The sequence below is a fragment of the Centroberyx affinis genome, unplaced genomic scaffold (assembly GCF_046629955.1).
Source record: "Centroberyx affinis isolate AG114_WGS23_722 - 3 ecotype Tasmania unplaced genomic scaffold, CSIRO-AGI_Caff_v1 ptg003223l_1, whole genome shotgun sequence".
In the NCBI taxonomy this organism is placed as follows: domain Eukaryota; kingdom Metazoa; phylum Chordata; class Actinopteri; order Beryciformes; family Berycidae; genus Centroberyx; species Centroberyx affinis.
In genome coordinates, this window is record NW_027281258.1 from 278,736 (window position 1) to 300,298 (window position 21,563).

General features: G+C 40.3%; 3 protein-coding genes across 6 annotated transcripts in view; 1 reads left to right on the plus strand and 2 right to left on the minus strand.

Annotated features, from left to right (window-relative positions):
• tmtc2a (transmembrane O-mannosyltransferase targeting cadherins 2a) overlaps window positions 1-7,425 on the plus strand; it is a 54,238-nt gene extending 46,813 nt beyond the window's left edge. For both annotated transcript variants that reach the window (XM_071538200.1, XM_071538201.1), the window contains 3 exons: window positions 109-223; window positions 2,626-2,689; window positions 5,823-7,425. In XM_071538200.1, coding sequence (XP_071394301.1) covers window positions 109-223; window positions 2,626-2,689; window positions 5,823-6,026 — 383 coding nt within the window. In that variant the 3' untranslated portion in view covers window positions 6,027-7,425. The remainder of the gene's footprint in view (window positions 1-108; window positions 224-2,625; window positions 2,690-5,822) is intronic.
• Window positions 7,426-10,669: 3,244 nt separating this feature from the next.
• LOC139660144 (protein mono-ADP-ribosyltransferase PARP11-like) lies at window positions 10,670-14,252 on the minus strand. 3 transcript variants are annotated; one of them, XM_071538209.1, is made up of 8 exons: window positions 14,177-14,252; window positions 13,676-13,792; window positions 13,464-13,555; window positions 13,303-13,372; window positions 13,063-13,126; window positions 12,654-12,787; window positions 12,403-12,554; window positions 10,670-12,292 (listed from the first exon to the last, which is right to left on the minus strand). In XM_071538209.1, exons 2-8 carry the CDS (start codon window positions 13,756-13,758, stop codon window positions 11,994-11,996), a joined length of 894 nt encoding a protein of 297 aa, XP_071394310.1. In that variant the 5' UTR covers window positions 13,759-13,792; window positions 14,177-14,252; the 3' UTR covers window positions 10,670-11,993. The 3 variants fall into 3 exon arrangements, with proteins under 3 accessions (XP_071394310.1, XP_071394308.1, XP_071394309.1); XM_071538207.1 differs by having other exon boundaries at window positions 13,464-13,578; XM_071538208.1 differs by lacking the exon at window positions 14,177-14,252 and having other exon boundaries at window positions 13,676-13,950.
• Window positions 14,253-14,636: 384 nt separating this feature from the next.
• LOC139660141 (protein mono-ADP-ribosyltransferase PARP11-like) lies at window positions 14,637-21,376 on the minus strand. Its single transcript, XM_071538202.1, has 8 exons — window positions 21,241-21,376; window positions 20,859-20,983; window positions 20,220-20,340; window positions 19,926-20,001; window positions 19,468-19,540; window positions 17,321-17,448; window positions 16,645-16,796; window positions 14,637-16,548 (listed from the first exon to the last, which is right to left on the minus strand). Exons 2-8 carry the CDS (start codon window positions 20,973-20,975, stop codon window positions 16,232-16,234), a joined length of 984 nt encoding a protein of 327 aa, XP_071394303.1. The 5' UTR covers window positions 20,976-20,983; window positions 21,241-21,376; the 3' UTR covers window positions 14,637-16,231.
• Between the last annotated feature and the right edge of the window lie 187 nt (window positions 21,377-21,563).

The window sequence follows — 21,563 nt, forward strand, 5'->3', positions numbered from 1 at the left end:
GTCAGGCCAAAAAGGTGGGAAAACTGTATTCACAAATAAAGAAGTGGTTAAACTGAGCTTGGTGGGTTTGTGTAAAAGTGCAGCTCTTCTGTGTGTTCCCTCCTCCAGGTCAGTTTCTGCTGGAGCAGGCTCGTCTGGGCGAGGCGGCGGAGATGGCAGAGAGAGCTGCGGAGCTGGACAGCTCAGAGTTTGATGTGGTCTTCAGTGCTGCTCACATGCTCAGGTTTGGCCAGACAGCTGAATAAAACTATTTACATACACAACATACACAACACCAATTGGACCAACCTGGAATGTTTGCAAGTGGAGTTTCCCTACTTTACCAAAGCATTTTTCCACATCCGTTGTTCCTCACAAGACTCAGCAAATAGAATGAAAACATATTTCATGAAGCAGTGTTGAGGTTTTTGAAGCTGGCTCTATTTACACAGTTCGCCGATGTGCTACTTCACCATTCAAAGGCTTATTGTGTAGCCTACTACTGTATGCTATTGGATACTACCATCTTTTAAATATAAATTACAGTAATGTTATATTAATAGTAAATGTCCTTTTATATGGAAATATGCTATAAAAGCTATTATGTATAACACATATAAACACCAGTATAGTTTCAGTCCATCATCATGATGTTTCAGGCCAAGGCTTGTAAAGAAACCAAGCCATTGGAGAATTTTCCTCTAAAGTTTGGCAGGCACGTGCACAGACAGCATATGAGTCTTAAAACATTTGAAAAAGAACTGCAAATCCCCTCTGCTCCTTGCAACTCAAGGAAATATTGGAAGTGATGTGCCTTAATTCCGTTTTGCTCTACATATCTGGAAAAGTCATTACGGCTCTCTAGCATCCTCCATCTAAATGCAACGCTGCAGAGGATTTGTTAAAAGTTAAAAGTCTCAGAGTCTAGTGGAGGTTTGCTCTTGGAAAGCAGGAGTAAATCTAAGTGACAGATCATTCCGCCTTAGTCTGGCCTGACAGGTTATTTTCAGCTGAGACCCACTGTGACATATATTCAAACCGATTAAGCCTGTCACGGACCTCACTTAAATTATTGTGACACAAACCTGTCATTAGCTGGATTTAAAGCTAAAGCTGCTCTGTTGATAATGAATGTGAGGTGAACTTTTGAGATTGTTTCATGTTTACAAATATTGGCTGAACTAACCAGGATTAGAATAATGACCTGACAATTTTGTTTGATGTAAGATTTTCCTGTAAATGTTGCAAAAGACACAAAGTTGTAGGCCTATACTCTGCATCCTTTGTGTTTTTATGAAGCCACTTTTTATCAGTTGACTCACTGTAGTCTTGGAAGTGCTTCCCTTAATGTTACAGGCAGCCAATGCATAAGCGATTTCACTCATAATGCATTCTCCACAGTTGCTCTTTACATGATTATCAGAAGGGGCAGTGTGGTTCTTTTGATGCTTTGAAAGAGAAATAATGCCTCTAACCTCTGTGTAGCAGTTCCCTGTCTTTGAAGGGCATTTCAGATCTGATTCCCTGAGTCTCTCTCTGTCCTCTGGGGGACTCTGCAGCATCTGACCACACAAAACAAAGATCAAGGAAGATGACTCTCTTAAAGCGATGACTATGAAAAGTCAGTGGTGAACTTCAGCTAACCCTGAAAAAATGCTGCCCGTATTCTCAAGGCATATTCTACTTTTATGCCAGCTCAACAGAGACATATCTGCTTGAGTCACAGCCTTATAAATATTAATTACCAAGTCTGGAAATGATGGCCTTCTTGATTTAATTAACTTTGGCACAGCAAGTCTGGTTCATGTACTCTTTGCATACAGATGTACAGAGCAGATTAACTATACCATTTGGGGTTGACTGGCTGGTACAGCATTTCTTGCATCAACATCATCCTCAAAATATTATCTTCATCTCTTTGTTCCATTCCACACTGATGAATAATAAGTGTGGGATAATGTACAGCGAGTCAGTTATAATCACCAAGTATGACCGACAGGGCGAATCAAGACCCAAACACGAAGCGTACGCTACATTATCCCATTTATTACACGGCTACTTAAAGACATTAATCATTTGGCACAAAACATTAATTTTAAATTATTTTATTACAAGCATTCCTTATAAGCTTTCATTAAAAACGAATAGTTCAGCAGGACGGTGTTGAAACATCTGTGACTACACTGTAGCAAGTCTGTAACCATAGCAACGTAAACAAATCTGGTAAGATTGCTGTTCAGCCTCTAACCACCAAATGTTTCATGCTCTCCGAATAAATTAAAAGTTCCATTTTCCTGACTTGGTGAGAAGAGTGTTTGTCTGCAGTAACGAGTAACATCTTTCTGGCACATGGTGTCGCCAGTTAATTTGATTAGAAATCAACAAAAATGACCAGACTTCTCGACTGCGGAGTGATATGATTCCATATGAAACAGCGGTCTGTTATGTGAATGCGCTCACTGGCCAATCAGAACTGAATATTCAACGAAGACAGTAATTTGTATGATTAGTAGTACAGTAATGAATCTTTACAATGATTAATCGTAATTAGTATTAGTGAAAACTTAATAATGAATATAAATGATTGTGTTACGTGCCCATCTTTCATTCTCCCTCCTTTTTCTCTGTGTTCCTCTTCCTCTCCAGACAGGCCAGTCTAAATGAGGCAGCAGAGAGGCAATATGGGCGTGCAGCCAGCCTAAGACCAGATGTAAGTACCTGGACTGGCGGCTCTGTTAGTTAAGGCAAACACACTCACACACACACACACACACACACACACACACAGCGTGCTACGTATTACAGTTATAGACATTATTGTTAAAGCAGTGTTGTTATTGGCAAAAACTGATATGACTGAATACAAAATGGAAACTACTGTGCATGGCTCACTGTGCTTATTCAAATACAGAAATCCCAAAGATAGAAGAGTTCACTGGGTACTATTTTCCAATATCAAATTCACACATTCAGTTCAAAGTATTCACGTTCAAAGTAAACACTTGATCGTGTCAGTACGGTGCGACAGGCTGAGCCTTGCGGTATATCAGGTCTCTCTCTGTCAGCATATGCGGTTGAGGAAGTTGGGGCTCTCCTCTTGCTGCCTAGTATCAATCAGTCACTTCAAAGGAGAAGGGCGCGTGGACTCGTCTGGGAGAGGTAATTTAGAGTCATAGGAACCCCTGTGTTTTTAGACAAGACCTAGATGGGGCTTCCTGTGGCCATTTGTCATGTTAGTCTGTTGGGTGACTGTGTGCTCTGTGACTTATGTTGCCATTGCAGTCAGGAGAGAGGGTTTGACTTTCATCTTCATACAATCCTACAGCGGAGTAACCAGTGTTATATTTCAACAGGCACAGGAACCTGTGTAGTGTCTGTGGCTTTTTAGATAAGGTTTGGCTGTCAGTTGATACGTGAAAGTCCGAGAAGCTATGTAAAATTGAACTTAAATGTAGAGTAACTGCCTACAAATCAGACTGAAAACTGCTCAGTTTGCAACGTTAATGAAATTAAAGTTAACAGTCTTCTGAACTCAATAGAAGAGTGGAAAGCTTTGTGTGCTGGTTGTCCATTTAAGTTTGGAAAAGCCGTGTTTATTTTCTATCCTGTAAAAATAAGCTACTCAAATGAATAGCTATATATTTTAATTCAGAGGGAGTCAGAGAGCCCTCATGTGCCCATTCAGACATGCTGAGGGCTTCTCTTGTCATTTGTCAAGAGCAAAGCACCTCTTGTCTTTGACATTTTCCCTGTACATGTCTGCTTAGTGAGTGACAGGCTCTCAAATATCAACTTATTCCAATAGCTTTCAGGTCATGAAAGATTCAGACAGTGCTGGTTATACGTGCTGAGAAAGGCAATAATTGTGTGCCTTCAGAGAAAGATTGGAAAGAGTTTTTCTTTTTATACACTGATAGACTAAAATGCTTCATTATTTGCACCTCTCGAACGGAGCTTCATTGCATAATGTAATGCAAATTTATTTCTACTCTTAGCTGAAAAGGCTATGTTTACTGACTAACTGTGCAAATGGCATTAAAGCGAAGCTCGTAACACTGTGAATAATGCAATCATTGAGTTTATGGGGCCCATTTCAGATGCTGAACACTAATTTTGAATTGACTAAAAAGGATCGGAGGCAGATTCTGTTTCTACCCTTTGCCTCCTCACTCATGCAAATATATCCAACTTGCTAAAGGTCAAGAGCTTACATCCCTTTCTTCGCCCTTCTCACTGTATATGCATTACAGACAGACCAGCCCCACCGCACAAATCACTGCCTCAGCCCAAAGAGAGAGGAGTTGCCGATTTACTCTCTGGCTGCCTTCCTGTATACACAGGACAGATGTAAACAGGGCTCCGTTTCTAATGCTCCCTGGTCCCTTTACCGTGATTTTGTCCAGAGTGTGTATTGTATATCACCCAGTTGTTTACAGTGACAGAGGGCCTTCATTTATCTAGCTTAACATGTCTCAGCTGCTTACACCTGGTTCCTGCATGGTACAGAAGGCAGAACATGTTTCGGAGCGTCTTAAAATCTACTGCTTGAGATAGTCAAACGCCTCCAGCATTCATTTATTGCACTAGGTGAGACAAACAACCGCCCACTTAAAAAAATTAGTCTGTACTGCAGTGCAACTACCCTTGGTGTGAAACTGCATTATTAATTTTGGAGTGTCTTCAAGTCTACTGCTTGAAATATTCGAACTCAAGCATTTTGTTCCATTAGGTGAGACAAACAAGCTCCCACTTAAAAGCGGGTCTGACTCTACTTGAGAAATGGAATGTAAACAAGTGAAATATCAAGACAAGGCAAGGCGAAGTTGTGTTTGAGGAAAATAAAACTGTGAAGTAGTTGCCAAGAGGCTAACCGTATGTCAGGCAGTCAGGACCCAGGCCTGGGAGTAAGTCCAGGTCTGGGGGACGAGATGCGGAGGAGGTGGGGATGAGATTTGGGTGTGTTTGTTAGTTGTGGCTTGCTGAGAGTCCAGTCTGTGATGCAGGACACTCAGGTCACGGCCAAGTGGTTTCACTTTGCCACTTCAAATGGGGCAATCTGATTAAATAGGATCAAGGACCTTAAACACACTGCTGCATGGGGGTTTTGGTTGATACTCATACTTGCACGCACATGCACACACACACACACATGCACGCCACATGCATACACACCCACACACACAGTCACACCAAGCCAGTTCCTGGTTAGAACTGTTGCGCTGGGCAAAACAAGTGAACCCCTCTGATCCAGTCAGCTTCAGCTCTAGCTTTGCTGACCTGAAAAGAATCAAGTGTAAGGGAGTGTGGGGGCAATTTTACCATATTCTAGTGCCCAGTCACACAGCCAAATATAGATTATCAATTGTAATCTTCCCTCCAAACTCTGTAATTCAATTCCAAAGCTCATTTCACCACGGCACTGTCAAAGGACAAACTCTGAAATTTGACCATGCCAGCTACTGTGAGGTCACATTAGGGCTAATTTAATGCATATTTGATTTTCTTAGCCTTAAGCAAATTTCACCAGAGCTCCTGCCTTAATCTACCACAAGAAACCTGGCAAGCGTCCTGAAATATGTCTCGCATATCAGAGTCAGTGTGAAACATAGGGCTCAGAAGGGCAAGCTCAAAATAGTTTGCCAAAATAGAGGAATTCAAGGACAAACAGTGGCTACAGTTGCCACAAGTGCAGTAATCCTGTAACTCAACACACTAATATCTCACGTATCTCACCATAAGAGCATTATGGCCCATTAATGTTTTTACTTTGTGGTAATATCAAGATCACTCTGTATCCCCTTCTGCTGTTTTTCCCCTCACACTATTTCTTTGCCCTCTCCCAGTACCCGGCCGCTCTGATGAACCTCGGTGCCATCCTTCACCTGAATGGGAAACTTCCAGAAGCTGAGGCCAACTACCTGCGAGCGCTCCAGCTCAAACCCGACGATATCATTACCCAGTCCAACCTGCGCAAGCTGTGGAACATCATGGAGCGGCAGGGACTCAGGACTAAGAACGGGCTCGGGACCCAAAAGGGAGATCTTTGAACCGAGAGAAGTGCTAAGGCGTTCCCTCAGTGAAGATGGAGTGTCCTCCAGGGAATGGGGCAAGAGGAGACCAGTTATCCGGTTTAAGGATATGAAAGAGCTGGAGGCTAAAAGCTATCTGTTCAAGGCATGAAGGACGAAGTCTCTAGTGAATGGTAGCCTGTTATCCCTGTGAAAGACTGTTTGAGGTTGGCATGTTTGGGATTTGAGGGTCAAAAAGGCAGGTTCTGCCCTATGGTGCCGTGAATGCGCGGTATGGTGAATGAATAAGCCTAATGTCACCTTCAAGTCAAAGGCAAGTAACTGGGAAGTCCAAAAGAAAACTTCTTGAGACCAATGTTAGAGGGCTTGATGAGGATTTATGTCTCTGGGCCAATTTTTATTTAACTGACATTAAAAACTCAACTGCCAGTTTTGGGTAGGTTAGAGCACTTAATTTGAAAAAAAAAAAAGCAATGGTATTGAAATAAAATAATTCCTGCAAAATGTGTTTTCATGTTTTCAACGCTGTTTGGTGAATATGGATTTGTCTATAATCTTTCTCTTAAATGAGTAAAAATCATCAACAATCCTCAGGGTGATCTAACCTTGAAGTTTTGCTGTTCATGCTCCTATTTCAAACATGAGACAAAACAGTAATTGAACAACATGAAAGCATGCCAGTGCTAACACATCTTCAGGTACTGCCCCCTGATAATGCATATACTGTATAAGCTTATATGTACATATTGTTGCAACCAATTAAAAGGACAGGTTAAGGCATGATGCATAGTCAATCAGCATACTGTTGTCCGAGACACTGAAGTTTGTTTGCACCTGGTGCATTTTAAATGGTTGCAACTGTAAATGAAAACAGATCATGAGAAAACTCTTCAACTGTGCCAAAGCTTGTACCGAGTCTTACGCCTCTCGTGCCAAGCAAGAAAGGTTATTACTTATGTATTGTGTTCCTTGTGTCAAATGAAGATGTTTTATTTTATTTCATATGATCAACCGATCAGTTTAATTTATTAATATGTGTAATTTTATGTGAACATGCCAACACTGTGCCCTTTCGTTGTCACCTTAGCTCTCCCTCTCTCATTTCTCCAAATAGATCGGCTACAGTAGGCTACAAGACGATTACATGAAAATGTCTGTTTCTGTTTTTTTTTTTCTCTCTGCTCAGGGACATCAGGTTGTGATTACTGTCACAGAATGGGTTTGTGACACAGAGAGAGCTTGTTAAAATGATAGTAGGAGATGTTTTTGATGATTGTGGTGTTTGGTTAAATTATAGAAAACGTGTAGCCTAAAATGTGTTGTGTTTTGTAAAAGAGAAGTGAACCTTTTTCCATAATAAAAACATGATTTTTGCTCTCAGCTGAGTGATGTCCCCCAGGACGCCTTTGCCGCTCAACAACGTAAATTATTTGAAATTTCCAAATAGATTATTCTGAGTCTTTGAAATGTCGAGATGTTGAATAATTTAAGAACTCATTTCTCTCCAATCCCCTTACCTATTCTTGGTTTCCATGGAGACCTTTTTGACAGAGGGAGATGGAACAGAAAAGAATCGTGCCACTCTCTCTCTCCCTCCCTCTCTCTCTTTCTTTCCCTCTCTTTAACTCACACACACACACGAACACACACGCACACACAGACACACACATGCCCGAAAGACAGTTTTCTGAGAGAAACTACTAATTAGACTTGGTCTTTTCACTCAACTCATCAACATGTTGATATCAGCCGATGTAGCTGACATCAAAAAGAGGCTATAATCACATGCCTGGCTTTGAGCTCACCAAGCTGTAAATATTTAACAAGGTACAAAACTTAACGCACTAATTTACTTACAACTAGAGTCCAGCCAGAGTTTTAAGCATTTTAAAGCATGCAATGAAGCTTAATGTTCATCTATGAGGAAATAACACAACACATGCAGTTTGGTTATGTAATAGCAATAATAAGAATCAAACATGCATTTGTTATGTGTAGAAAACAGCTTTTTGTAACACTATCTGCTACTTATCAGTGAATCTGCCCATCTTATCCATAAAATAATTTACTGAGAGGATAGCATGTCTTATTTATGGTCTTAGTAAACAATTACATATACAGTAACTCAACTCAAGACTAAGGAACCAATAAATACTATGCAGTCATATAAACAATGTACACTAGACTGTACGATATTGAGCAAGAAAAAATAATTGGGATATGACTTGCTCTACATGTGGACAGATTATTCTGTACAGCTTATTTCAGTCCTTAAATATGTTCACAAAATGTGTGTGTCAAGTGGAATAAGGGGGTTGTAATGCTTAGGATTTTCTCAGCTTGAATAAAATCAAAGATTTTGTCTGTTGTATAACCTATGATGATAAATTGCGTCCTCTTTTAGAAATTTCTAAATGTACACTCAAACACCCTTGAAAAATCACACACACAGATGCAAACACTCCAAATCATGTCCCAGTTAGAAGAAATGAAGAGAGTTGTTCCACTGTAGACTGCCAACATTTGAAAAATTCTTGAAATATTTATATATTGATATTGATTGATAGCACAAAATAAAACAAATTGTGGTGCTGTACTTTTGATTGGTTGGTTTTGGTTGATGAAATGACAATGCCTTTACAGACTGGATCATCTATATTTTAGAAATGTTTAATGATGAACTTCAGGTAATGATCCTTTTTTTCACCAAAAATGGATATATAACATTTCAGAAATGAACTCAACTACAGTTTTTGGCCAAACAAGTCAAGCCCTCCAATCCTGGATCTTCCTCAGACATTCCTCTATCCATAGTGATAAAGCTCATTAGAATTGCATATGAAGGTGGTGTCCCATGACCCCTGCGGAGAGGGGAAACAGAGAGGTCCTCTTTTTTGCAAGTCTAGCCCCATCTGAATGTGTCTCTGTGTTTCCCAGGTCACGCTAGCTTGACACCCAATGAGGAAGCACTTTGATGCCCCCTCTTCTTCCTGCCTGTGTGGTTGACCACACCACCGGGAGTGGGGCCAAGGAGCAGATATGCAGAATCCGCTGTTCCAGCAACCAGTGCAATCCAATCCAATCCAATCCAGCGCAGGGAAAACTTTGGAAAAATTATTAATGTGACCATGTTTGGATTTCAGTTTAGCCTTTTCACATCCACTCACGCTAAAATGAAAAATACAAGTAATCTGTTTTAGGAGCTTGCAAATAAGCCGCCTTGCCTCATTACAGCTGAGTAATATTTTCCTCCTGTACTTGAGTAGAGACAGTCCTTGTTACCCCGCTGCCAATTACCCATAAGCTGCCTTTGTCACTCAAAAGATGAAAGTTACTCGCACATGATGGCTCCATCTGTGTTTGGGTGTTCCATATCCGGTAGACATGACTTCTGACGGCAGGAGCAACACCTGCGATGCCTGGGCTTAAAGGGGAAGGTAAACTAGGGAAGGAAGTGAGACAGGCCCGTGACAGATGAAAGATTTCCTCCCTACCACGCCTGCTATGTAAGCATGTGGGAGTGGGGGAAGCATAGAATGGCTACTCAAAGAACACAAAGCTACCTTAAGCCTTGGTATTTCAGCCAACTGAAGTTCAAGGACGATCTTAGGCCTGCAAACTCTCAGGTATGGATACTCCTGACTACTCTCACTCTACTTTGACTTCCAAGTCAGACACCTATCCCATATAAGGTGCTGCTAGAGTAGAACACATGCACACGTGTCCTGTCCAACAATTCAGTCGATCAATCACCCCATTAATCAACCCATCAAGTATAAAAACAGAAAATAGAAAAAAGACTATCAGTAACATAATGGACAGTTAATATGGTGACCGACATGCCACTGAAGTGCAGCTGTTAGACTGAGATGAAAAGTCAAACCAGTTAAATAGTCCAAATAACTTGTAGCCTGTAGTGCTGCCAAGCTGCAGAAATGAATATTGATAAACCACCCCACCATTATGCAAAGGCTATAACAACCTTACCATCACATGTAGTAAAAACCAGTGGCTTGACTGATAGGAAAGGCTGGAAAAAAACGTTTCCAGTATTGCAACAATAGTGTCTTGTCCCCTGTCATTTTTTGCTACTGACCGATTAAATCCACTTGTCTTAAACCACTAAAATACTAAGTGAATGTTACTGGGTGCTAATGTTAGCCTTTGTTTTGCTTTTTCACAACTATGTGGTCTAATGCCTGGACTGTTATTGTGTTAAATAAGTGATGAATTGGAGGTGAAGGATAGTGGGCTTCTTAACATTACTGGCAAAGGTGAGAACCAATTCCCTTCCCCTCAATTCCATGTTGTAACTCCACTCCGTTTATATCTGGCCAACAACCAGTTGTTGGTTAACTGATGGATGGTGCTAAGAGGATACAAGACCACAGCTGACTGCTGGCTGTTTGAAAATATTTTGAGCAGTTGCTGATTGAAACTAAAGGATTGAGTGTGTTTCCTACAAAAATAATGGTAAAGAAATGTGCCATTTTTAAGTGCTCAAATAATGCTGACCTGCCCACTCCTGTGCTGAAACATCTACTGTGTCAGTAGCGACCTCTGCTGACATTTTCCCTCAAGTACAGCTGGCAAAATTGATAGGAGGAAAGAAAGTTCTAGGAAAAGATTTCTCTTTTACGTTTGAAACAAAGTTACCATGATGAGTGTGAATAAATCTTTATGAAAAAGAACAAAATTGTAATCCTACAATACATCTTAGTAGGATATTATAAAAAATACCACAGCAGATAAAAAAATATGTATGATGAGGCTATAATAACCCATTATTAGTCCCACCAGGAATATTATAGAAACATTTTTTGTCATTTCTGGTTAAGGAAGCCCCTTCTGTATTCAGTTAGATGCATCAGGTTGGGGGCCCTGACTCATATTGTCAGGGGGCCTAGAATTGCTAGCAACGCCTCAGGCCCCAAGTCTAGTTTAGAAGGCTCATAACCCCAATCCCAAAACATGAAAAGCTGGATATTATAAGATCACGTTAATAAATACCACATGAATAAACACCGGTGACCTTTTGGTTTGGTTCTGCCGGGCAATTTATTTATAGAGCTCTTCTGTTTGGAGATCAAAGAAGATCATGAGGTCATACAAACCTTGTCATAAACAAAATCAAACTGTTATAATGAATTTAACTATATTTAAGGTAAAGAATGACCTGGATAACCGGTAGGCTACTAGCCAATGACCAAAGCAGAGTTGTAAACACTCTAGAACCATTTTAAATAATCTAAAAGTAAATAAATGTAGCTTATCCGCAAATTATTGATCCATCTTTTCAATGATTTTCTTGGAAAGATGTGTTCTAAGCCCCTTTTCCAGTCATTGTGGTGGTCAATGACTTCATGATGTATCCAAGTGTATCCAGTGTGCAAAAACATACTTCTCAACATAGAGAAGTTTAGACATTTGTTTAACTCACCATAGTCAACGTTTGTTTTAAACTGTCACTTAAAGTTTTTGTCAAGTGACTTGAATTAAAAATACAATAAGATGCAATGTAAATGTAAACAAACCTTTTGCAACCTAAAAATATGTTTGAATGTCATGCTTCAGTCTCTGTAACTAAAGCTCTGACAATAAATTTCAAATGAAAAGAATGTTTTCTTACTGATTACTATAAGTAATCAGCTAAATAATTTCAATAATTAACCATACTGCAATTATGGACTGGAGCTTTTGTCATAGAAAAAAGAACAAAATAACGTTAATGTTAATTTTTGTTTTCAACTTTGTATTAAAATTAAAAAAAAAAAATTTATGTTCTGGAAAAACAGCGGTAGAGGAAAAATAACCTTTCAAGACATGAAATTCCAAAGTGCTTCTCTGTTGGCAACCTTCAGCTCTCCATGGTTTCTTCATAGCTGTCAATACAAAATCCATTGAGAAATATGCTGAAATTATGCAAACATTTGCATCCAGACAGTCTGATGTAAGCATGTTGCACTTCCAAATGTTCTCTTGAGTTCAGCAGTACTGAATCAAATACTCTGGATATATTTGATTTGGATCAAAAATGACAAAGATTTTGGGATCCTTGATGTTATCCACACAGCTGTCGTGGTTGTTTGTTGAAGTTTCATGATCAGGTTTTTGGAATTCCTTGTGTCCCATCTTTGACTTTCCAATCATCACCCGGGCTAAAAATATTATTTTACTTTGTTGGCCTTGTGCAGCTTGTGATGCCCCGCCATACAGTGGCAATGGATCAGTGCTCCATTTACTGTAATTATCTGCGTATGACGCATGTCTTGCAAAGTATGTCCCTAAGTGAGAAAAAAAATAGATTAACTAGAGGAATTCTGGTGCAGAAATGGACATATTACACTATTAAATATATTGGACTTGGACTTGTTACTGTATCATTCTCACTCACCTTTTCCAAACACATGGCCATTCGCGCTAGGTAATCTGAAGTCAAAGTTATATGTGCAAATATTGTGCACATTGCTGATTTGGGTTCCATGAAATATTCTTCTCTCGTTGATTTCTTTGACACCTTGAATCCTCATCAGCTGTTTCTTCTTCCTTTATAACACAGAGAGTGAATAGAAAGGCCATTTTGAGTGCCAGCAGAGGGAGCAGGTGCAGTAGAATAAACAGCACAGCTTATGGAAAGCCACCTACCTGCAATAGAGTTCCCACAGGTCTAAGTTCTGTATCCTGCTGATTGATACGATGGTTCTGTCCAACAACCCGTCGTTCTTCACGAAATCTGCCACAGTCTGATACTCAGGGGTGAATTCATTCAGACGGATTAACTGTAAAATAATAAATAATAATGTAATCACTTTGCACCCAACTGAACCATATTTGACCTAATAATTCAGTTTTTGAATTCCAGTGGGATATATTTGGCCATAATACTTTAACTTGCCCAGTTGCTGTTTTAATCTGTAGAGACACTATTTGCCTGAGGTTTTTTTTTTCTACAATGTAAAAAATGCTAAAAAAAAAAAAAATGCATAGAAACAACATCTGAAAATGATACAGAATGGATATTTGCTTTACTAAATAGTTCGATTTAGCATATCACCTGATATGGCAGTTTGGGATCAACCATTTCCCAGAAAACAGGGACAGAGCTAAAACAGGAACACCTAGAATGGAGAGGAGTGGTTAGTGTCTGTTGGGCTGACAGTAACTTTCACTTTCATTTTGTCAGAAACCGAGACTGTACATGGACGTTGCATAATATTGATTCGTCCACTCTTTATTGCTTTAAGTTTAATTAATTTAATTTAATTGTAATTATTTATTTAATCCCTTGTTTCACCTTATCTGAACGTGGCAGGATCGTTGGATTCTCCTTTGCCGTCCTGTGGTACAGTCAGTCTGTAACATTGCTGAATAGAGAGAAATTAATCATGTCACCCACACAAGCTCATTATAAATCAAATGAAGACTTTATGTGAACAAGAAAAAATACTCAAATACCTGAGAAATCGATCTTGCTGCCACCAGTGGATGAACATGTCTGTAAAACCCCCATGGAGTCTTTTAGGTAACACCTTTCTATATCATCTGTGCTGAGGGAGATATCTGGATCATCCTGCCATTCAAACAACACTGATCAGGAAACAATTCTTAGTTCACAAACTAACAGACAGATTATGACTGATCTGTATAGTGATATAGGGTTGGGGTACCTCAAACCTGTGCCACCTTCCACAGTCTGCCAGATAGTACCAGCACCAGCATGGTGCCTGTGATGTGTCCATGTATTCCACATGCTGACTGCCCTCTGCCCGATTATTCCACATCGTCTAGACAGATACACATATAAAATTGATCATATTACAACAGAAAGTCTTTTAAGCTAATAATTCTCCACTTTCCAATGTTTTATTTTATGTCTTCAGGTCCATTAAACGCTTTTTGTGCGGTGTCATGTTAAAACGCTCTCAATCCGTTTTTACATGTTCACTTTCCAGCATCTCTCCGAGCCTTACAAAGTGTTACCTGTTGCTGTGTCTTTACGGCTCATTAATATTAACGACCCCTCTGTTCTGATTGGCTAACCGTTTCAAGAGTGAAACTTAGGCTACACCACAGCCCGGCGGACAGATAAGGAAAACTGGTCGGTAAATACGCCATGACAACCGCTTTGAAAAAAAATGCTTTGTAAAAAAAAATGATGATGAGCTTACCAATGTGACGCCACAAAGTAGAGGCTCGGTTTTCTAATATGGATTGTGTGGATTTAGTTGGCTACCGTGCGTTTTGATACTTCCACGATGTTAATCAGAGGCAAGGGAAATCCGGTTTTACACGATATGGGACCTTTAGCTGACCTACCGCATACCCGGACTTACTTAGCAGGTAGCTTGGAGCTATTAGGGCTGAGTGTGGTGCGCCTGACTATCATGAATTAAACTTTATTCATAGCCACACCCCCCTCCCTCAGACAGGAAGGATTTCCTCACTCAGAGGCAAGACTGGGACAGTATGTGACACTGTTACAGCACAAGATAATGTTGTCATCTAAATCCTTGTGCAATGTCATCAGTCTTCTCCCTTGACAGTCGTTTTACAATAAAACAAATACTTGAATGTGCTTTAATGAAAAGCTTTATTAGTAATACAATGTGCAAAATACAGACACACACATACCCGCACACACCTGCACACATACTCACTCACCCCCACACACACGTCTGTGGTGTATGATCCAAGACACATGGTTGCTGCTGTTTCACTCATATGATGTACATGATTTGCTGGAGCTCCACTCTTGTACTGTAGCACCCTCTTGTGGCAAATGTAATACTCTGCATTGTAGTATTTTTTTTTTTCCACAAATGTAAAACATGAAAAGGTAAGACATTATGCAAGAGCAAGGGTGTAGAAAGCAAAGAATGAGTTCAACAACAACTAACAAAGCATCATTACAGCATGGTTAATTTACAGTACTATACATGTGCTGGCCACACTAATTTTTGGATAAATTTACACCAGGGGCAAAGTTAAACCGGCTTTTTCTTCATCAGCAGATCAAAGTTAAGAGTAAACACAGATGTGAACAGGTGGCAACATTAGACTCAGATCATTAAATTCTAATGTGATGTTAAATTTGATCTTACTTTGGTTTTATGCCCAACTGGAAATCTGATATAAACTTTGTTCCTGGTGTAAACGCACATAAAATTCAACCACAGTCCATGTCAATTATTTTTCTGATTTCAATCAATGTTCTTTGCACATACAGAGCAGTATTGCCCAAGGACATGGACATACAACAAAGTGAACATGACATTACGACTTCATGTCATTGTGACACAATTACAGACCCTTTCATGGAAAGGAAAGAAAAATTGTGCATTGATGCATGGTTAAAAAAAAGAGCAGAGGTAGAGGCTGTTTTGCTTGAATTAAAAACGTGCTTCCCATGCATACATAATATGTTTTACTACGTACACACAGATGTTTGAGTCGCTAACAGTGACAGATCACGGTGCCACATGGGTAAGCAGGAAAAAGCAGGTTTTTGTCATTTGGGACAATGTCTACATGACTTGGACACTCATGGGATTAAGGTTTGCTACCCAGCCCATTTAAGCAGACTGCTACAGCTAGACCTACTGCATACATTACTGTAGATGTTCTTAAGGAGTATACTTAAGGAAACCTACAACCGAGCTTGTGCCTGATACTGTGGATGTGAAGGAAGTGCCGTGGTGTTAAGGTTGTGCCGATGCCAGGACATCGCCTGTAAGCTACAGGCTGCAAATGTGCCACTCCTATTTTAAACAACTGTGCACATATACTCAACAAGCAAGAATGGGTACTGCATGAAATACAAAATTGCCACAAAGACTGATAAAAGAGAAAATGTATCCTCAGATTATCAGAGTGGTTCAGTATTTGCATCTTTTTTATATCACAGAAACATCCCAAGCAGTGTGTGAGTAATAGGCCCCTTCTGTGCACGACCAACATCGTAGAATATACAGTATATAAAACTATACACAAACACTATATTGTCTTCTTGCTTTTCCAGTATTCCCTAAAGGCACTTTAGATGACCCATGCCCCAGTCAGGCAGTGGATCTAACTGAAAGAAATAACCAAGGTCCTTTTAACTGCTTCTCTTGCCATGTTATCCAGTCATCTGATTTCCGTCTCCTATATCCGTGTTTGAGATCCAGCCTCTGTAGTTCATATGTTTTGAAGAAAAAAAAAAGTTCATAAACTCTTCTTAGGCATCAGTAGAACTCAATCAGATACTCCGGGTAAATCTGGTTGCTGTCAAAGATGACATAAATCTTTGGATTGGCCATATCGTCCACGCAACTGTCATAAAAGTTGGTGAAGCTGGCGTCCTTGGAGGGCGGTCTGCAGTACATAGGATGACCGACGGTGTATTCCCCAACCAGCACTCTGGCCAGGAACATGGTCTTATAGGGAGGCTCGCTGGCAAATATTGGCGGGGCGAGCCCGTGTCTCTGCAAGGCGGTGTTGTGCTTCCCCGTGGTAAGACAGAATTTACTGGAGTATTTGGCATCCCTGGCAAAATAGCTCCCTGGAGGAGAGAAGTGCGAGGGAAATGTTGAAATCTAAACAAAAAAACGTGGGTTAATCGCTACATGATGTTACATCACAAGACGCAGGGATCTACCTTTGCCGTAGACATCGCCGTGGCTTCCGGTCAGCCGCCAGTCAAAGTTATATGTGCATATAGCTTGTACGTTGCTGTGGCCTGTGCCGTGAAACAACATGCGCTCCTCAATCTCCAGTGTGCGCTTGACTTTTCGCAACTGTGTTTTTTTCCTTTGGGGGGGGGGGGGGACCAAGGAATGACAACACAGGAATGAGTATTGATCAGTCCCTTCCTACTGTATGAGTTCATGCTCAAGCCACCACAAAGGGCTATGTACAAAGGAGATGTACTCAAAACTGACTTTCAGAGACAAAGGCACACCATGTCTTTGTCTCTGAAAGTCAGTTTTGATCTGTGATTTCAGATGTTAGAGCAAAATCAATTAATGGTTTTGGGAAAGGTGAGTGAGTGAATTTTCTCACCTTGATTTCAGTCTATTTATTTACTTTAACAGAGGAAAAGCTTTGTCTGCAGCGGAAGCTAGTAAAAATAGTGCCATTGCTTGCAGTTTTCCAGCTTTCCACTGTGAACACATTTTTGCACTAGATAAAATAGAAATCATAAAATCATAATCACCAAGTTCAACTCAGCAGAATCCTCTGCCCACACAAAACATGACAGTTTATTTTTTACTTCTCTACGGACTTTGTACAATCCACTCACAAACATATAGACAATGTTAACAACACTCTACCTGCAGAAGAACTCCCATAAGTCCAGGTTCTGAATCCTCTGGATGGATTTGATTGGATGTCCCATCGTCCTTTCGTACAGTCTGGCTACTTCTTTAAACTCGTAGGTGTCTCTGCCAAGCTGGATGAGCTGAAAGAACGTAATCACACATGGGAATGGTAGAAGTAACGAAGTAATGGCAAGCAAGTAATAAAAAAGTAAATAAAAAGCAAAAGCCTTGTTACCAGCAGAGAAACATGCTTTGGCTCAAGCACAAACACAGCAGACTGTGACCAGTAAAACCTTAAAAAAACCTACTATACAGTATACACTCAGTATCCACTTCATTAGGTACACATCCCTGTTGTAGATAGAGGAACATAAAGATGAAGCTACAGTGGACACTGATCACCAAAACTGGACAATTGAAGAGTGAGTTTTACAAATGGAAACATCCAGCAGGATAATGCACCATCGTCTCCAGATGGTTTCAGCATAATGAGTTTACATGCAATCTCTGAATTACTATAATATCACAATTCACATACGATATACAAAGCCCATTGAATATTTCAGCCTATCCCTGCCTGGGAACGGAGAGATTGACACCTGTTGTCTCAGTCAATCATGTATCAAATAGTCCAAGAGCAGATTCTCCCCTAACTTTCAAGCTGACTGTACTGAGCCGAGAAGAACGCAGGAGGTCAAGTTGTTACTTGTCGAATATCAAACAACCTTATCTATTAGCTGAAACTATATTCTTTGGATAAAGCAACAAAGGCTTTTCTCTCACCTGTTGCTGCCGTGCAGCTTCAGAGATTTCTTTGAATTTGGTGACTTTAAAACTCCTGAACTCAAAATTTAAAGTCAGTACAATTATGCTAGGTCATTGGCTAAAATGCTAATATGCTAACATTACATTTGTAAGGTAAGCTCAGACACCAATTGTAGCTTCAAGTGTTTGTAAAATTTTACCTTAAAAGTAGTTGCCAAAACCAAACTGTTCATTTCAGTATATTTTGTACTAAAACACACTTGTGTTTATACGTTGTTAAATGCTGTAGAGCTTTATTTGTGGGAATGGCTCATACACTGTTTCATGCCACATTCTTGGCTTTTGGTTGTAGTTGTCCTGCCATCTTGCCGGTACAAAGTTTTTCATTATGATTCTTTCTTTTCTTCAATTATGTATGTTTAATTTCATTGTAAACATTAATCATATGATAAATTGCAAAACAGGATTGTGTATTACAGTGGTAACACTGAATGACTGATTTAGATGCCTTCACATGTTGATTTACTTTTGGTTAGGTTTTCCATTTTGATGGATTTAGGATGGCGAGCTACCTGATTTACTGGATCTTTTCAGAACTGGATTTCATCTTCTGATTTCCTTGAACTGGACTTTAGAGTCGGGTTGCTAGTTGCTACAGTACACTTCTGTGTGGTAAGACAAAAACATTACACCCTTAATGGTGCAGCATGAACTCTTAATATTAGTTGGTAACATGAAACAATGTAAGCATTGAAGTCTATATGTTTTGTGCTTTCAAAGGTGATATTGAATCTATTGACGTCAGAATATGACATCAGTTCAACTCTCAAATCACTTAGGTATTTGAAAGGTTATTCATTGATTCACTGGTGAGTTTTGTATCGATGATATTTAAAGTGCACGTTGTTGTAAGTATTTCCTGGGTCTTTACTGGGGTGGTTATATATTAGGGTTTTTGTTAGAATTTTGCACTTTCAATACAAATCATTGTAACTGCAAAGAATCTGTCTGGTCTCATTATTTAGTATATTATTATATTTAGTATACTGTATACCACCCTTGCCACAGTGACTTTACTTTACTCCAATAGCCTGCACAGTCCCCAGATCTCAACCCATGAGCACCTTTGGGATGAAGTGCAGTGGGATGAGGTGCAGTGGGATGTTCACAACAAGAGAGTGCTGCTGAAAAATCACCATCGAGTCAGCATGGACCGAGATCGCTGTGGAACATTTCCAGCACCTTGTTGAATACATGCCTCAAATTTCAGGTTGCTCTGGAGGCAAAAGGGGGGTCCTAACCCTGTACCAGCTAGGTGTGCCTAAGTAATTGGATACTGAGTGTATGTCACAGTGATGCCTGTATACACACATACATGTAATTATTGTACTCACTTGATAAGGCTCATCTGTATTTATTCTCTCCCAGTGACAGGGAACAGGCAAGGCCAAATTATCACATATAAACCTGAGAGAATGAGTGAAAGAGAGTGAGAAGAAGAGAGGTCACTGATTAAATTGCTTCAGCAATGTAAGGCTATAATGAATCCCACTGCGTTTAGGTGCATTATGTAAATACAGCATGTGCTATTTGGCAAATGTGTGCATAAAATAAATAACCTTGTCATAAGATATCCTAAGTATTTGTGCCTGGAGGAGAAATACTCCTCCCTTGCCCCTCTCCCCAGGGAGATCAAACAGCAGGGTCAGCTGCAGGGCAACACCCTTGGATCTGGCAGCTAATATCTTTTCTCCTTTATAGGAATGGATGAAGTGAAGACAAAAGTTCTCTGCATGTTTACTCCATCCACTTTTGTTACTGGCAGATATTATACACAGTCGCTCAAGCTTACCTGAAGCCAGTTGCAGAGTGGAGGGAGCGTTTGATTGGTCGCTGCTTCCCCGTCGTTACATTTATCTGTCGCATGACTGGCAAAGAATTAATCAAGATTAGGGCTTCAGGAACTTAAATATTCATGCACCATTTCTGAAACAGGATTAGCTCTGATTTAAAATAAATTATCTTTACCAGAAGTTTTACACTACTTTCCATTCAAGATTCTGTAGGCTGAATATTTTGTCTGGTGAAGTGGCTCCAATAATACTTTGATTATGCACTGCCAAGCAGAAAGGCTCTGTCATGGTACCTGAGAAGTCCAGCCTGTACGTATATTTGGCAGTGTAGAATTCCATGACACCGTGTTGGTTCCTGTTGTAACACTGTTCGATCTGAGCGCTGGTCACAGAACACGCCGCACTGGGATCAATCTGACAGAGAGGTTGGGGGAGATGAGCTAGTCAACTGCTAAACTTAGGAACAAATGTGATGGGGTGAATGGAAATGAATGAAGCAATGGGCACAGGAGTGAGAGGTGGGTGGAGGGATGGATAGATGGATAATTTGGTCTCCAGTCGTGCCGTGGAGGGCAGAGAGCATGCAGGTTTTCATTCCAACCAAACACTATGCCAGGTAATTTCGATGATAAGGTCGTCCTCTCTGGTTGAAGGTGTGATAATCAGTGAAAACCACCTGGTGTAGTGTTTGGTTGGACTGTAAACCTGCATACTCTCAACCCTCCATGGCACATGATGAACTTGGAGAACACTGATTTAGAGTATCGCAGAGGGAGGGACAAAGGTTGGGATGATTCATTGTTTATCAGTTAGATCTAGGTAGGCTTATTCTCTGTGAAGTCCTTTGAGACATGCTTGGTGATGAAGATCTATATAAATAAACCTGACTTGATGGAAGTATCCAACTAGCTAAAGTTATGCTGACATGTTACCTCAAACATATGCCACACTCCACACTCAGCCAAGTAGAACCAGCACCAGTTTGGCTCTGAGGTGTCCATCTCCTCAATCTCCGCGGACTCCTCCTCTGGTGATCTGATGGCTAACATAGCTAAATCTGAAATTAATAAGTGAAGACAAGCACACACTTAGGCAAACTGTAACTACAAAAAAGTCAAGGTATGGGCCAAGCTGCTGTTTTATTTTACCGTTAAGACAACCTAACGTTAAGGAGATGCTTGCATGACATGGTCGTGAGGACATTTCGCCCTGTAAAGTAAATTCAAATTCATACAGGAAATGGCTCGAGTCAAATTGCCAGCTATCGTTACCAGCTACCGCACCCGGTGCTTTTGAACTGTACGGATGTCTTACCAGTTTTTCCAGTCTAGCTCTGACTGGGTCACTTGTGGTCGTTGTGGGGGAAAAAACTCAGTCATGCATTATGAATAAAGCACCAGAAATCGCAGGCTCAGCGTGAGAATGAGTGACTACATAACAGTTCGTCTTGGTATGGATTGTTTACTTTTATTTCCTGGTTCGTCACGTACAGTACGTCACGGCATTTGTGTCATATGACTCGCCACATTCCTCTCCGCGCGCCCCCGCAGAGATAAAGGGTAACAATCTCATACATCTCATACAACAATCTCAAACATGATGACTGACATTGTGTTTCAGGTTACAACACAAGCAAA

Coding starts and splice junctions, on each gene's coding strand:
- LOC139660141 (XM_071538202.1), bottom strand. CDS start 20,975: ATGTTAGCCATCAGATCACCAGAGGAGGAGTCCGCGGAGATTGAGGAG. Junction 17,449..19,467: donor ATACAGATGAGCCTTATCAA/GTGAGTACAATA, acceptor ACGTTCTTTCAG/CTCATCCAGCTTGGCAGAGA. Junction 16,797..17,320: donor TTATGGGAGTTCTTCTGCAG/GTAGAGTGTTGT, acceptor CCCCCCCCAAAG/GAAAAAAACACAGTTGCGAA.
- LOC139660144 (XM_071538207.1), bottom strand. CDS start 13,789: ATGTGGAATAATCGGGCAGAGGGCAGTCAGCATGTGGAATACATGGAC. Junction 13,579..13,675: donor GAAGGTGGCACAGGTTTGAG/GTACCCCAACCC, acceptor TTTGAATGGCAG/GATGATCCAGATATCTCCCT. Junction 13,373..13,463: donor CAGCAAGATCGATTTCTCAG/GTATTTGAGTAT, acceptor CTCTCTATTCAG/CAATGTTACAGACTGACTGT.